Genomic DNA, 16,348 nt, shown 5'->3' on the forward strand with positions numbered 1-16,348 from the left:
GGCATTACACCCACATCTGGTACTTAAGTAAAAAGACGTATTTTTTTGCAAAGTTAATAGATTACACTATTAGGGTGCTTTGCCCATCGCCCATTATAGATAAACTAACAATCTATAAAGGTTCAAAATGCATTTACTTGCACATATTCGAGAATCAAGATATTTCATGATATATTTTGGGAATGTTGAAAAAACAAAACAATAGACACCACTTGTATTGGTTTTACTGGAAACTGTAATGGACCCTGTCTAAGTGGACAGAAAACCACTTTTAATGGTTTTAATGGTTAAAAGTTGATTGTTTGTAATGTTTGTAATGTTATTTGTTGTGGAAACCATGAAAATGTTCTGTGATGGTTTTATTTTTATTTATTTTTTCCAGTAGGAACATAAGCCTATATCAGTTTGTTGCTGCTGTGACTCACATAAGCATGCTAGCTTAAAGAAAATAACAGATCTTCAATATGGACTCTTTTGGAATCTCCTGTGCATACATCTATGTACAAATACAGAATAATGTTTTGTGAGACTGAGCAGAGATATGGCAGTTACAGTGATATCTAGAATCAAGCTAACACTTTGTAGTCAAACAGCATCCTCTGTTGGACCGACATTGTATTTCACATAGAGAGGGCACCGAAACTTCAAGACTGTTTTTGTAGGATTAATCTGCCTTTTAATTCTAAATCTCATCTAGTATGCCTTCAATTTCTGCAGCACAAATGCACTTTGTTTTTAGGTGTGATACCTGCAAACTTAGGCTCCTAGCATGTTTTAGCCCAGCAGAGCAAGTCTATAGTCACAGACACACAAAAACGTATTTGTTAGTATATAAATATATATTATATAATGTAGAAATACATTTAACCGGACTGAAATTGGTCTTTAGTTAGAGTACAGATAACATCTTTGTCATCAGAGATGAGCAACATTTACAGATATTAAATATAAACAGTACAAATCCTCATAGTTGTAATGATTTAATTCATGCTTATACCAGCATCATCACACATGATTACACAGAGGGCAATTTCCCCTCACCCCAGCACATGTATTATTAAAAAAACAAAAAACAAAACAAAACAAGCGTTGTGAGGCATGTTAGAGACATTATATGAAATATATAAATATTTGGTACCATTTAAATATGCATTGTTCCATTTTCATTCAGGGAATTTGAGTTGATGACAAGATTAATACAAGAGGTAAAATAAGTTGTTTACATTCGTATTTTGTATACAACAGCATGACACAAGGGACTATTCCATCAGAGAATGAAACACTGGGACCACATCATTAAAAAGTTGGTAAGGAAAATCATGTGCTTTGGCTTCCTTCAGATATTTCACCTGAAATGCGTCCGGAACATTTTATCATGCCCTGAGGCAGGAACATTAATTTTTCCCCTAATGAATTTATTGTATAAAACACTCTCAATGATTCTGAAATCTTGCATAGTACCACTGTTCATTTGATATCAGACATTGTGCTAAACAACGGTCAATATATGCAGGAAAACATTTAAAATAGCATTACAAATATTAATTCAAGCATTTTACAATATTTATATCCACTAAAGAGGCCTTTTAAGGTATACAGTGTCAAACCCTGACAATATACAATAGAGATACATCCGTTTTCCTTAATGACATTTAATCTAAGCAATCAGTCTTTTAAACCATCTTTGGTGTCTTCTCCTTGGCATACAGCAGACATTATGTATAACAGCCTACCTGTACTGTGTGCAACACTACACAAACTCTTTTCAGAAGCACGTCTCCCGTCTCAAATACTGGAATATGAAATCCACTAGAAAAAGCCTATTCCTCGCCATTTTGCTGTCATTCAAAGGCAACGGTGTTACTGATTGCTCTGTATTGGCGCAGCAGCCATGTCAGCAGCACACACGAATGGTCTGCCAACTCCCACAGGGAGCTAATGCGATTTATGCTGAATACACATGTAACATTGTTCTTTAATCCTTGAGCACAGTCAAAGAGGTAGAGATGGATCAAGAACAGCCAGAGATGGAGGCCGATGAAGAGGGAAGGATTTAGAAAGGAGTGAAGGGAGAGCAGATGTCTACAGTCCCGGGAGTCTCATTGGTTCGGCCTAATCCATCCAGTGGACGTCGTGTTGGACTTTCTTCATCCATCTCGGCCTCCCACAGCTACCTTGCCTGCACTTGATTTGTCTTTCTATTATTCCAGTACATAGTGCTGGCAAACCTTTATCACCACAAAAAATCCCACTTTCCAAAGCATCTTCCATATTTTGTTTTATCCGGACATATGCAACAATGATTGACAAAGAAAAGCCCTTAGAATAACACTAACACATACTGCTTATTTCAGTGCAGATTAGAATCCAATCAGGAACCGAGAATACACAAAATCTGCATCAATCAGTTTTGTCTGTTTAAGCTATGACTAATCAACTAATCTAAACCAGTCTGAACCTTGATAGACCATCAGCCGCATCTAACTTACGAATCTAAAAAAGTAAACAACAACAACAAAAAAAAAGCCTCGACCAGCATTTGTTTCAAAAAGATTGTTTCTACAGGCTGTACAAAAGCTTATACATAAAGGACAAGGCCTAGAGTAGAACAGCTCAAGACTCACCAGTTAAAAGAAAAAAAAAGTACCTGAGAAAGGGAGCAAGCAGGGTAACTGACAAGACTAAAGAAAGAGAAGATTATGTGATCAATAGTCGCAAACTTCTCCACACATACACCAAAAAAAAAAAAATTACATTCGATTTCATCATAATGTACCTTGGCCTAGTTGGTTTTCCAGTTCTACTGCCCTCGGGATTTACTGTGGAACACAGCAGAAAATACTAGTTTCCTTTCTCAGTAGTATTGAGTAGCAAGTAAAAAAAAAATTCAGAAATCTAGCATGCTAGGATTTTTTAGGATGCGACTGAATTTTGATTTTATACGAGTCACACAATTAAAATCTGTTTTTCCCCGTTATTTTTGTTCTCCCTGACATTGTGACACCTGTGAAATTCATACAATCCCTCATTGGAGTGTCAAGCAACTTTGATTGTAGTCAGCATTGTTGAGCCAAACAGAGGGAAGAACTCCTCTGTAAAGACTCTGTTTTACTATTTGGTAATACAGTAGCACAGTGACATGACTATGTCTTCTAGAAGTTCTGTCGTATAGGGTCTCTGTACCCTGGGCAGTGTATAAACCAGCTCAGTCCTCTCAGTAGAACTTGTCGTCAATGCGGAAATGCGGACGTGTAACGTCATCTGGGTTGAGGAAGACTGAAATAGACTTGCCAGGGTTTTCTGTCACCAGCTGTTGCAGTCGTTGTGCTAGCCGGTCGTCCTGTGGTGATCCCGCACCATATCCATGGGTAGGTGACGATAACTTATGGCCATTGCTCGCAGCTACTGCGGCCTCACGTTTGAGTTGGCATGCCTGTTGTGCCTGCTCCAAAGCGGCTCTTAAGTGCTCTGCAGGATCGGAACGTAAATGTGCAAGTTTTCGTGCCACTAACAGGGCGGCGCTGTCCGTAAGGTGCTCGAGCATGTTGCACTGAGGGAGGAAGTAATTAGGACAGTTTTTGCCCAGAATGCAGTGAGCCAAGTCATCAAGTAGACCAAGGAACAGCCGTGCAGGAGTCTCATGATCTGGACAGCTAAGGTAGGTTGTAGGCAAGCGATCACAAGCCCAAAACATCAAGGTACGTAGGTGGTAGAGGCTAAGGCCGGTGCGAGGGCGAGCTAATAGTCTTGACAGTACAGCTTTAGCTGCTTGGAAGGCTTGTGCCATTGGGTAGGGCACGCATTTCTTTAGCTGAACCTCACTGCGGGAGAAGGCGAGTCTCCATTCGCGGTCAGGTCTGGTTGAGGGGCTGGCAGCTGGAGAACAACCAGGAAGCAAGTAGAACCCGCTGATGGCCTCCTCCTCCGTTATTTTGCCATCCCAGAAATGGTTGGTCGTGAGCCAACCCTGTGCGACGGCCGGCCAGCCACGAAACGACACCACTGGAAGCAAGTCGTAAAGGATACGGCTAGTTCCTGCAGTAAGAATCAGTGTTGTTAGTGGACCATTCCGCTCAACACGATCAGGAATGGGAATCCCTCTTTGAGGATTTCTCCTTAACTCTTCTACCGCCGTCCCAACTACACTCCAGAACCAATCGGCAACCAGCAACGGAGAGAAGTAACATCCATCTAATGATTGAGCAGGCTGCAGGGAGGGGATTGAGCCTCGTACTGCTTCAGTATCTTCCTCCTCATCTTCCAAATCTTTATTCTCTCTAGTTTTCTCATCTTGACAGCAGATACTCCAACGCGTCAGCATCGCAGGGTCGCAGAGGCGCAGGCTCAGCCAAGAATGGCATGGTGGGGAATGCCGCATATCCAGCGTCACTGGCTGATTTCGGTCATGCAGTTTAAGAGCAGGCACCAGTAGAGTGAAGTCCAAATCAAAGTCAACACCTTTGGCGTAGTCACCAAGGTCCTCTGGGTTAAGGTCAAGAACACCTTCCCTGGCTCCACCTGATAGCAGTAGATATTCATTGGCAACTGGCAATCGCTTGTCTACCTTCTGCACCAGGCCTGTGAAGATGAAGAATATTCATGACAAAAAGAGGTAATATCACCGGTCTTTTAAAAAACAAATGGAAGGTTGGGTAGACATTGAATGGGAAGGACACAGGGTACGTTATCACTTTTCCAAACAATTTAAAGGGACAGTTAACCCAAAAATGTTGTCATCAATTACTCACCCTCATGTTGTTCTAAACCTGTATGAGTTTTGCTCAAAGGAAGCAAAACAAAGGAACACAAAGGAAGATATTTTGAAGAATGCTGGTTATCAAACAGTTGACAGCAGCCACTGACTTCCATGAAAGTCAATGGCAGCTGTCAACTGTTTGGTAACCAAAACATCATCTTTTGGGTTTAACAGAAGAATCTCAGTAAAGGTTTGGAACAACTTGAGGGTGGGTAATTTTTGAGTATACAATCCCTTTAAGCTCAAAATGCTGGTAAATTCTGAAAAATAAAACAGTCCATTTGTTAGTGGCTTATAATGTCTATTAAGTTATTTTTGTGACCAACTGACAAAAAAATATAAGAAAATATTTCCTTACATTATTGCTCCCAAGAAAAGTGCACTAAAAATAATCTTCACCCTACTAATGAGGAAAAGCATCACCTGGCTGAACTTCCTGTTTGTGCCTTGATAAACAGCCGGAGGTGAGACGAAGGGCAGAAACATTCTAAAGTGCAGTCCTATGGCACACAACTGATTAGGACTTTTTAAAGAATTTAAATAAAATTCCTGGTGTTTAGATACAATTCATACTTTTAAATCTGAATGTAAGCCTTTAGAGCAAACATGGGAGATCATTTTTGCAGAAGCCCACTCCAACAGCTTTTACTGGATGAACTATGTCATAGAGCAAGAAAGAGCACTTATCAAAAGTCATAAATCACATTACCAGAAATACACCTTTCTAAATACAATCTTGAAGCGTGCATGCATAAAAGTAGATAAAAAGAAGGGAGGGAAACAGAGGAAGATGATGCTTTTTTTAAGACGACAGAAATCTCCCTAAACTTCTTCTCAGTGTAAGTCAGATATTTCCAGCTCAAAGTGAAAGATATAAATTAATAGTCTCCCTCAATTCTGTTTTGCAACTTTTGATGTGTCCCAGCTCTTTAAATTCTTTAAAATTAACATTTAAAATCTCCAGTGGAATCTTAACGAAAATGAATGTCTTGCCTTTTAATATTTTATGAAGGCAGAAACTGGTCAACACACATTTATTTAGGATTATTTACCATACACATTTTATTCCATTTCAATCCACTGTAATTAAAAGGATGTTTTTACAATTACTGAATACTGTAAGCATAGCTGCCACATGGATGTGTTAGTTAATAGTGCTTTAATGACCCATAATCTGAAGACAATCATTCACTAGGGAAATAAGTAAAAGAATTGTTGCCTTGATGGGGGTGTTTACTAATTACCAGTTTGTTTATGCAAATGAATTCATTATGTTCATTAGTCCCTAAGGCAAAAGCCATTAGCACCAGGTGCATTTCACTCATCACTCACTTATATGGTCACCATTATTGACCGCTTGGGAAAAAAAACCGGGAAAAAAAAAACATTCAATAAGGAACATCACTCCAGATGCCAAAGGGAAGCTGGTTAGCATACATGCTTACTAGTCATGTATCAGTGGCCAGCATGCACTGCTGTCAAATATTGATTTACACATAGGCCTACAAGAGTTTGAACTCATTCACCTCTACAGGACATCTGTGACATTTCCAAGTTAAATAACTACATTATGATTTAAATGACACAGGATGCAGTTATAATAATGCAACATAATCTGTCTGTCCAAGCATACAGGACATAGACACATACACTATCATTTCCTGATTAACGTGTGTATACTGTATGATGGATGAATCCAAGCTATAGTTGCATTATCTTAGACTAAAGTGTTTACATGACATTTTAAAAAGACTAATTATTGTTCTGGTTTGTCTGAAATCAAACGCATGAAGACCATGTAAACAAGTCTGTTTGATGCTGACAGCAGCACAGAAATCTTTAAAAAAGATACACTGCCATTCAAAAGTTTGGGATCAGTACGATTTTTATGTTTTTAAAAGACGTTTCTTCTTCTGCTGCTGTATCTACAGTATTTGATCAAAAATACAGAAAAAAAATATTGTGTGAAATATTACTGTTATTTATATAGCAGTTTTCTGTGTTAATAATTTTAAATATAATTTATTCCTGTGAAGCAAAGCTGAATTTTCAGCATCATTACTCCAGTCTTCAGTCACATGAGGCTTCAGAAATCATTCTTATAAGATGATTTAATATTTATGTTAGAAACTGTTGGGACCTGTGATACTTTTTAGGATTTTTTGATAAGTTAAAAAGAACAGTGTTTATTCAAAATAGAAATTTTGTTACAATATACACTACTAATCAAAAGTTTGGGGTCAAAAAAGTGATAGTAAAAAGAGGTATATAGATAGAATATATTTCTATTTTGAATAAATGCTTTTTAACTTTTTATTCTATTATACAGCCATTTTAGGTGTCGGCCATTTTGAATTATGTTCTAAAATGCTGTATTTTTTGAACGCATTATCGTATCGTTACGATAATAATTACAAAAATCTTCGGCTCCATGCCCTGAAGGGACTCAAAAAGTTTGGTGGCAGCGCCACCTTGTGGTCAAAAGTTATGATGAAATGTAGAAAAATGCTAATAACTTTTGCTTACATTAGCCTATTGTAATCGGACTGATGTTGATAGATTCCTTGGATCATGACAAGAACACCGATACCAATTTTACCAATGTTGACAACCTACTTTTTCGAACTCCTCCGTTTGTCTCCACCGTTTGTCCGATTTTCACCAAATTTGGCTCGGATCATCTTCGTGTTGATACATGTAACGGTTTTCATTTAGCGCATGAACGAATTTGCTGGAAAGATGCCAAACTGCATCTGCAACTGTCACCTCACACTGACCACGCCACATCAATTTGGTAACAGCGCCACCTATTGGCAAAGAGTAATAAACCATTCATTAACCTTTAATTACAAAATTAGGCTATTGTAATGAAACTGGTCTCAAAATATTCCTTGGGTCATGCCGACAACAGACATTTAAAATTTTTAGTAAGAAATCTGAACTCCCTGTCCGCCATTTTGATTTATGTTAAAATCCTACTTTTTCTAACTCCTCCTCAACTGTTGGTCTGATTTTCACCAAAATCGAGTCAGATCATCTTCAGACTGTGCTGACAAAAAGTTATGCATTTCGTGTTGATTGACAAAACCGTTTTCATACAGCACCGCTACAAATTTTAGGCACGGTGCCAAAATGGTTCTGAGGCTATATCTCTGCAAAGCTTTGACATATTTGCACCAAACTTTGTATGTGCCATTGTCACCTCACACTGACCATGCCACATCAATTTGGTAACAGCGCCACCTATTGGTCAGGAGTAATAAACCATTTATTAACCATTAATAATTATATTTACAGAAATGCTAATTTTTGATTGCATTGGCTTATTGTAATGAAACTGGTCTCAAAATATTCCTTGGTTTATGCCGACAACAGATACCAAATATGCCAGAGTAAGCTGACACTTCCTGTCCGCCATTTTGATTTATGTTGAAAACCTACTTTTTCGAACTCCTCATCAACCGTTGGTCTGATTTTCCCCAAAATTGAATCAGATGATCTTCAGACTGTGCTGTCAAAATGTTATGGATTTTGTATCGATAGACAAAACCGTTGTCGCATACCACAGCGACGAATTTCAGGCATGATGCCAAAATGACACTTCAGCCTGTATCTCTGCAATGCTTTGGCATACTGGCACCAAACTTTGTGTGTGCCATTGTCACCTCACACAGAACACACCAAAATAATTTGATTACAGCGCCACCTGTTGGTCAAAAGTGATAAACCATTTAATAATAATACTAGTGCTTGTATTTATGATTTTTCCGCCATTTCAATTACAATCATCCTAAAATTGCTGTAATTGCTCATTGTTGCATTTTGTGTGATGCTCCATGCCATGCTTAGCTCCTCAATTTGCCGCTGGAGTGCTTGGCCCCGTAATTGCTGCTTGCAGCTATATTTTCACAATATTACTGTTTTTTTCTGTATTTTTGATTAAATAGACAGCCTTGATGAGCATAAGAGACTCCATAAATAAACAAAAACATTAAAAACCTTACTGATCCCAAACTTCTGAATGGCAGTGTAGAGATTTCATCATCATTTACTCACCCTCATGTTAATCCAAACCTGTACGCATTTCTCTCCAAAAAGATTATTTGAGGAACACTGGGTTCCAAACAATATTGGACCCCATTGACTTTCATTGTACTCTATGGCTTATGGGAAAAAGTGACATGTTTGTAAATGAAGAGACTGATTTTTTTTTTTTTAAATCCTTAATTTAACAACATTTTCCCAGATAAATAGCACATTTTTAAGATTTCAATTTGCTCTGAAACCTACTGGAAACCTGACTACACACACAGAACAATACATTGTCTTCACAATTCGAAAATTGTTGATGGTGTTTGTTGTAGGGACTCCAGGACAACGAAGTTGAGTGCTTCTTGTTTTTCTACAATAACAATGATCCCTTTTGTCCTTTACATTTTTAACACTGTTCCAATTTAATTAGTTCCTCTGAGAGAAATATATGAAATCGTGATGATTGCTAAAGGAAGCAAACATCAATGCCAATTTAAATCAAGGCACTTGCTTTACATGAATCTATTCGGGTCTTCTGAAATGAATTAAAGGGATAGTTCACCGAGAAATGAAAATTTGATGTTTATCTGCTTACCCCCAGGACATCCACGCACAGACAATCCAAATTAAACTCTGCGGTTCGTGACGACACACTAATGTCCTAAGACACGAAACGATCGGTTTGTGCGAGAAACCGAACAGTATTTATATATTTTTTTTTACCTATAATACACCACAGGTGTACGCACTCTGGCATAGTTTACGCAAGCACCAGAAGTGATCTCTCATGCGTACACGTCACTCATTGTTTACACAGTGCACAGTCATGGATTGATGGATGATGGATACCGTGCGCGCGCTCAAGGCAGTTGAACATAGTGGTGTATTAGAGGTAAAAAAAAAATATATATATATATAAATATAAATACTGTTTGGTTTCTTGCACAAACCGATCGTTTCGTGTCTTAGGACATCAATGTGTCCTCACGAACCGCAGGGTTTAATTTGGATTTGTCTGTGCATTTTTTTTTACTCTCATAGGTTTTGTTACCATTGCTATGCATTATACGACTGACAGACTGCAACAGTTGAAGTTAAAAATCATAATTTGTGTTCTACTGAAGAAACAAAGTCATCTTGGATGCCCTGGGGGTAAGCAGAACATAAAATTTTCATTTTTGGGTGAACTATCCCTTTAAATCCTAAATCCTGATGGACAGGTAATGGTCATCAAAAGTAGATCATCATTTTTTTATTCATATGTAATGAGGCAGAATATTCCAAATGAATGCTAAGGAGCACCATGCCTAGCATAAAAATAAAAAGCTGTCTACCCATCACTCTCAGTAGGCGTGTGATGGATGTTGCTTTGAAAATGTCTGCATATTTTTAGAGCGAGAGATGGAAACAGTGAGCAAGAAAAATAAGTAGGCTCATGGCTGAACATCAAGGGGTTAAAGCCAAGAGAAAAAAGGGAAATGAAAGCAACAGGAATCAGACAAAAAGAAACATAAAAGTTACACTGACAGGACGGCAGACAAAAATCATCCAACCATGTCAGTAAACAAAGGTTCAAAAGTAAACCAAAGTACTGGAAGATTCTCAGGTATCAATGCAACATGAGAAACAAAACCAGAAGAGAGCTAGAGGCTGAAACTTTTCCTACGGAGGAGAGTGGAAGGTAAAAAACAAAACAAAACAGCAAGTGAGGGAGGAAACAACAGAATGAGAGAGAAAAAGAGAAACTGTCACCCAATCCAGCATTTTGCCAGGATTATGTGAAGCAGCTCCAGTGGTGTTTTGGAGAACAATGCAGTTCTACAAATCTGTTTCTCCCTCACTTGCGTCACACAAAAAAAGGCCAAAAAAGAATGACATTTAGTGTGTTTACACTGTGGCAGGGCAAAGCAAGTGATTAGAAAAGGGCAGGGCTGGGTACCGAGTTCGATATTCCTTTTATGTACCGAACGAATTGCCTCGATACTATCGAGTATCGAAAAATTACATGTTCGGTTCCAGATTTCGATACCTAAGGAGTTAACTCGTCAACATCAGTGCTCAAACAAGTACATATGAAATGCACAACAACACATATAAAGTCACTCACACACACACAAACTCTACACACACGAGACGCGCGGAACTCTCCGCGCACATACCATAGACAGGCACATACTTATATGAGACGCGAGCACACACACATAATACCTTAAAGATTTGGAAAAGTCGATCAAAAGTGTGGGTACATTTCTCCAGGCTCGATGCCAACAGCGCGCGATGCAGTATTTACGGTAAAATAATTGCTGCAAAGACCGGTACCACGACAAAAATGATGAAGACCTTGACAGTGCACGGAGTAAACATAAGAGCAGTTTTTTACCCGTCTTCGACTGGTAAATGAAGAGATACCTTGTTGATCACTCTGACAGTGTTTATATTGCAATAAATAATAACTACTGAATGTACACTGCCGTTCAAAAATGTGTTGGTTAGTCAGAATCTTTTTCAGTAAGGATGCATTTAAGTTATAAAAGGTGACATTAAAACATGTGTAATGTTACAAAATATTTCATTTTTAAATAAATGCTGTTCTTTAGAATTTTTTATTCATCAAAGAATCATGAAAAAAAAATGTATCATAGTTTCCAAAATATTAAGCAGCGAACTGTTTTCATATTTCTGAAGGGTCATGTGACACTGAAGTAATGATTTTGAAAATTCAGCTTTGACATCACAGGAATAAATTACATTTTGAAACATATTCAAATAAGATTTTAAATTGTAATACTATTTCACAATATTACAAGTTTTACTGTATTTAAAATAAATTCAGCTTTGGTGAGCATGAGCTCTTTATAAAACATTTTTTGTTCGTTTGTGCACTGGCTAAGGAGCATGAGTCAAACTGAAAAAATAAAACCAAAGTTTTGCTGAGGTAATGTGTTCTGTAATCTTGTTAAAATGGATTTCATAAAATTGGTATCGAAAAAAGTATCGTTAGGAACCGGTATCGAAACTGAGGTACCGAAATTGGCACCGGATCAAAAGATTTTGAACAATACCCAGCCCTAGAAAAGGGTGCTGGGGGAGATCTGGTGGGATGTACGGAGGGGAAAAAAAACAAAACAAGGAGAACTAGAGACATCTACTGGACAAACTTCACTTGGGTCAAGCTTTGAATCAGAGGCCTGGATAAATAAAGCTCATCAGTATAATGAAAACATTCCTTAAAAAAAATGACATATTCAGTCTTTCACATCCGTTTTAAAAAATGTACACTTGCTATGAACATCCTAACATCCTGTGTGTAAAAAGTAATATTATACAACTTATAAATCATTATTAACATTATACAGATAACTAAAACTGAGCTGGATGATGACATCACTGAATAAATGACGAACTGAAAATGTAGTGTTTCTTGCATTATCAACACTATTTTCCTGTTTTAAAGCCCGTTCACACCAAGCTGGAATCACTTTCGGAACGATTTAAAAAAAAAAAGAAAAAACTTGACACCTAATCAGAACCCATCCTGCTATAACGAGCTCGAGGATGTGAAGCAGCAGACGAGCATGCGCTGAGAATAAACAGATGATACTGTTCACTGGTGTGGACGCTGATATCGTTATCGTTCTTGGTGTCAACCGGGCTCTGCTGCTGTGACACAATCGTTATCGTAATAAATGCTGTATAATTAAATAAAGCTGACCGTATATAGCCTACACACTAATTTGACACTTTTGAAAACTACCCCTGTCCAGCAAAATGGTGGATTCATTTTTCTGACTTTAACCGAACAGCCACAGCAGTAATTTGGAGGACAGAGTAAACAAAACAAAAGTCCTGTGGGTTTCACATTATGCGTATATCTAGGTGTTCACTACGAGATCCTCACCCAGCATATTAAAGATGAAGTCTTTGGCCGTGTGCACCTCGAGTGCGGTCTGGTCCCCGAACTCCCCCTGCTCCAGCTGCACCAGCTCCTGCACCTGAGCCGATAGCTGCTCCAGAGTCGTGCCCGAGCGGAAGTCCACCTCGGACACCCGCTTCACCGCCGCCGGCGCACGCGGGGCCACGGCACTCATGAGCGTCTCCATTGAGCATTACCTGAGAGAAACCACATCAACATCACCAAACTGTCACAAAAACATCTCACTTATAACAATGAATATCAACGACTCGTTATAAATGCATGCATTTTAATTATAAAATCTTCATCTCAGAATTAAGGCTTTTTACTTTGCTAACGAAGCAAGCGCCTAGATGTGGATTTTTTTTTTTTTTTTTTTTTTGCAATAGGATCCGCTTCTCATTTTTGACATTTTAATGATTAGTTTTAACTATTTATTACTTGTATTAAACATTTCTCACCATTAAATGAAAAACACACTAAACTGCTGATGCAGATACAAAATAGTATTTACTCAGGAGCACTAATTACCCATATTAATTGTTAATACCGCCTAAATAGTTAAACGCAGGTTAGTTATTTATAGCGGCTGAGGCGGAATGTGGGTCAGTGGGCAGATTAATCAGCTAATTAGCCAGCTAATGTCTCTCTAGCAAAACAACTGATCCTCTTGACAGGTCATCATTATTATAAACATAGCGACACCTCTGAAATATATGTCATCTAAGCAGGAATTCCCCATGACGTGTGCTGTATGAGAGGGGATAAGTTAGATTGTTTTCTTGTGATGAACGAGCACGAGATGCGTGAAGAACTAGCAGGTGTGGAGCGAGCTAATGCGCTAACCAGCTAAACACCTCCAGATTCAGCGATGACTTTCGTTGTTTATGGTTTACACACACCCTGTTTACCGCTGGCTCGGTGCGCTCTGCCTCAGACCCCGGGATGTTTGTTGTGATTTCTTTTCTGAAACAGGATTTCAGCTCGCGTCATCTCCAACAGGTCCCCCCGCGCGCACCTTCCTACTGGAGATACTATTCCCGGAAATCACGGACCTCCACCGAGGATCTTGGGATTAGTAGTACTTTTTTAATTTTTAAAGGGACGCAAACGTATCCAGAGTAAACCACGTGCACTGATTTATGTTGTTTCAATTCTGCGTTCTATTATAAATATATTCAAAAATATTGTATTATATTAATAAGTAAGTAAAAAGTGGAAACTCTCCTAAAATGCAGCTCTATATATATATATATATATATATATATATATATATATAGTGATATATATATATATATATATATATATACACAGTACAGACCAAAAGTTTGGAAACATTATTATTTTTAATGTTTTTGAAAGAAGTTTCTTCTGCTCATCAAGCCTGCATTTATTTGATCAAAAATACAGAAAAAAATTGTAATATTGTGATATATTATTACAATTTAAAATAATTGTTTATACTTAAAATAATTTATTATACTTTAAATTATCATTTATTTCTGTGATGGAAAGCTGAATTTTTAGGATCATCATCACATGATCCTTTAGAAATCATTCTAATATGATGATTCATTATCAAAGTCAGAAACAGTTCTGCTGCTTAATATTTTTTCAGAACATGTGATACTTTTTTAGGATACTTTGATGAATAAAAAGTTAAAAAAAAAAAAAAAAAAAAAGAAGCTATGTTTTTAAAATATAAATATTTTGTAATAACAATATACACTACTGGTCAGTAATTTGGGGTCAGTAATTTTTTTTTCTTTCTTTTTTTTAAATAAAATCAATACTTTTATTCAGCAAGGATGTGTTAAATTGATAAAAAGTGATAGTAAAGAAAATATATTATTAGAATATATATTATTAGAATTTTTTTTTTTTTTTTGAATAAATGCAGTTATTTTAACCTTTTTATCATCAAATATATTAGACAGCAGAACTGTTTCCAACACTCATAATAAATCAGAATATTAGAATGATTTCTAAATGATCATGTGATAGACTGGATGTTACATGTGACACTGAAGGCTGGAGTAATGATGCTGAAAATTCAGCTTTGCATCACAGGAATAAATTTTTTTTTTTTAAGTATATTCAAATAGAAAACTATTATTTTAAGTTGTAATATTTCACAATATTACTGTTTTTTCTGTATTTTTGATCAAATAAATGCAGGCTTGATGAGCAGAAGAGACTTCTTTCAAAAAAAAACATTAATGTTGCCAAAAATAGTATATGTTTATATAACTATTTGGTCTGTATATAATATATATATATATATATATATATAATATATATATATTATTATATATATTATTAATTATTATGTCAAATTATTATTATTATAAATGTTAACGTTTTTTGAAAGACATTTATCTTATGAAGGATTTGAAACTGTAACTTTCTATTCTTCAAAGAACCATGAAAGAAAATGCATCTCAGTTCCCACAAAAAAAATTAAAATAAATAAATAGCACAACTGTTTTTAACATTAACAACAACAATAAAACGTTTCAGGATTAGAATGGACCATGTGACACTGAAGACTCAAAATTCAGTATTGTCATCCCAGAAATAAATTACACTTTAAAAATACACTGAAAGAGAAAACGGCAATTGTAAAAAAAATAATAATAATAATAAAAAAAAAAAAATTCACAATCTTACAGTTTGTATTAATGCAGCTGAGGTAATCTTACAAAAATCCTTTCAAAAACATAAAAACAATTTTAGAAACCATATTAATTATTTGATTAAGGGGTATAAACTAAGTATAACTTATGCACTAATGTGGGGGCTGAATGTTTTCCCCAGATTTGGGGTTGTTTTGTTTTGGTGATCTAGTCTGCATCCTGAAAAAGTTTGAGAACCGCAGCTCTGCCCTTTAGAGTGAGGGAACACGCTTTTAAAAGACAGACACCGTGGACTCCAGTCAAATGCTCCCCTGACAGCTTTTAAACTCCTCCTCTCCTCGACTCTAATACTTTTTTCCAGGAGGTGAAGAGTGATCAAAAGATTTTCAAAACCCTCACCAGCTCTCCCCGTCCCATTCCGACCCCCCTCTGCTGTGGTGTCACCTTGAAATACCTCCCCTTTGAAGCAGCATCTGAGAGGCTGACAGTGCAGATAATTGATGCCACGGATGAAACGGAGGAGGCCAAAGACAGCGAGGTGCTTTTAATCCTTCCCTTCTGCAGCATCATTCTCTCTGCGCCATCCCCAACAGCTCTGCACCTTCTAATTAACAATTGAACCCTGTAATCTAATGCACATATAATGATATCTTCATTTATAATACAAAACTCTTCAATATTCAGTTCTTTAATCAAGCTTTTGTACTGAGACAATCCACTTGCCTCTTATGGCATAAAAAAAAAGGCTGGACGGCTGTTCAGATTTTAACATCGAAGAACGTTTAGTGACAGCTTTTGAAGCAGCACACCAGAAAGAATGACAATCTTTTTTGATGCAGGGGTTAAAAGGAGACTGACATGTTGAAATTGTATTAGTAATCTTCTGCGGGATGTGCTGTTATGACTGACGCCTCAAAAAAAGAGAGCGGGAAAGGTAATCATATAAGTATGTGTGAAGTGAAAAAAATCCTAACCTCCTACACCTTCAGACGACGTTGCTTTCGACAACTG

At 37.1% G+C, this 16,348-nt stretch overlaps 1 protein-coding gene across 5 annotated transcripts; it reads right to left on the bottom strand.

Annotated features, from left to right (window-relative positions):
- Positions 1 to 964: 964 nt before the first annotated feature.
- Positions 965 to 13,769, bottom strand: tmem102 (transmembrane protein 102). Of its 5 annotated transcripts, none has more exons than XM_019122717.2 (3): positions 13,604 to 13,769; positions 12,687 to 12,898; positions 965 to 4,578 (listed from the first exon to the last, which is right to left on the bottom strand). In XM_019122717.2, the coding sequence occupies exons 2-3, from the start codon at positions 12,886 to 12,888 to the stop codon at positions 3,215 to 3,217; spliced, it is 1,566 nt and encodes a 521-aa protein (XP_018978262.2). In that variant the 5' UTR covers positions 12,889 to 12,898; positions 13,604 to 13,769; the 3' UTR covers positions 965 to 3,214. The 5 variants fall into 5 exon arrangements, with proteins under 5 accessions (XP_018978262.2, XP_042582914.1, XP_042582913.1 ...); XM_042726980.1 differs by having other exon boundaries at positions 13,548 to 13,769; XM_042726979.1 differs by having other exon boundaries at positions 13,613 to 13,762.
- Between the last annotated feature and the right edge of the window lie 2,579 nt (positions 13,770 to 16,348).

The sequence above is a fragment of the Cyprinus carpio genome, chromosome B7 (assembly GCF_018340385.1).
Source record: "Cyprinus carpio isolate SPL01 chromosome B7, ASM1834038v1, whole genome shotgun sequence".
NCBI lineage: Eukaryota > Metazoa > Chordata > Actinopteri > Cypriniformes > Cyprinidae > Cyprinus > Cyprinus carpio.

Coding starts and splice junctions, on each gene's coding strand:
- tmem102 (XM_019122717.2), bottom strand. CDS start 12,888: ATGGAGACGCTCATGAGTGCCGTGGCCCCGCGTGCGCCGGCGGCGGTG. Junction 4,579..12,686: donor CTTCATCTTTAATATGCTGG/GTGAGGATCTCG, acceptor TCATCTTCACAG/GCCTGGTGCAGAAGGTAGAC.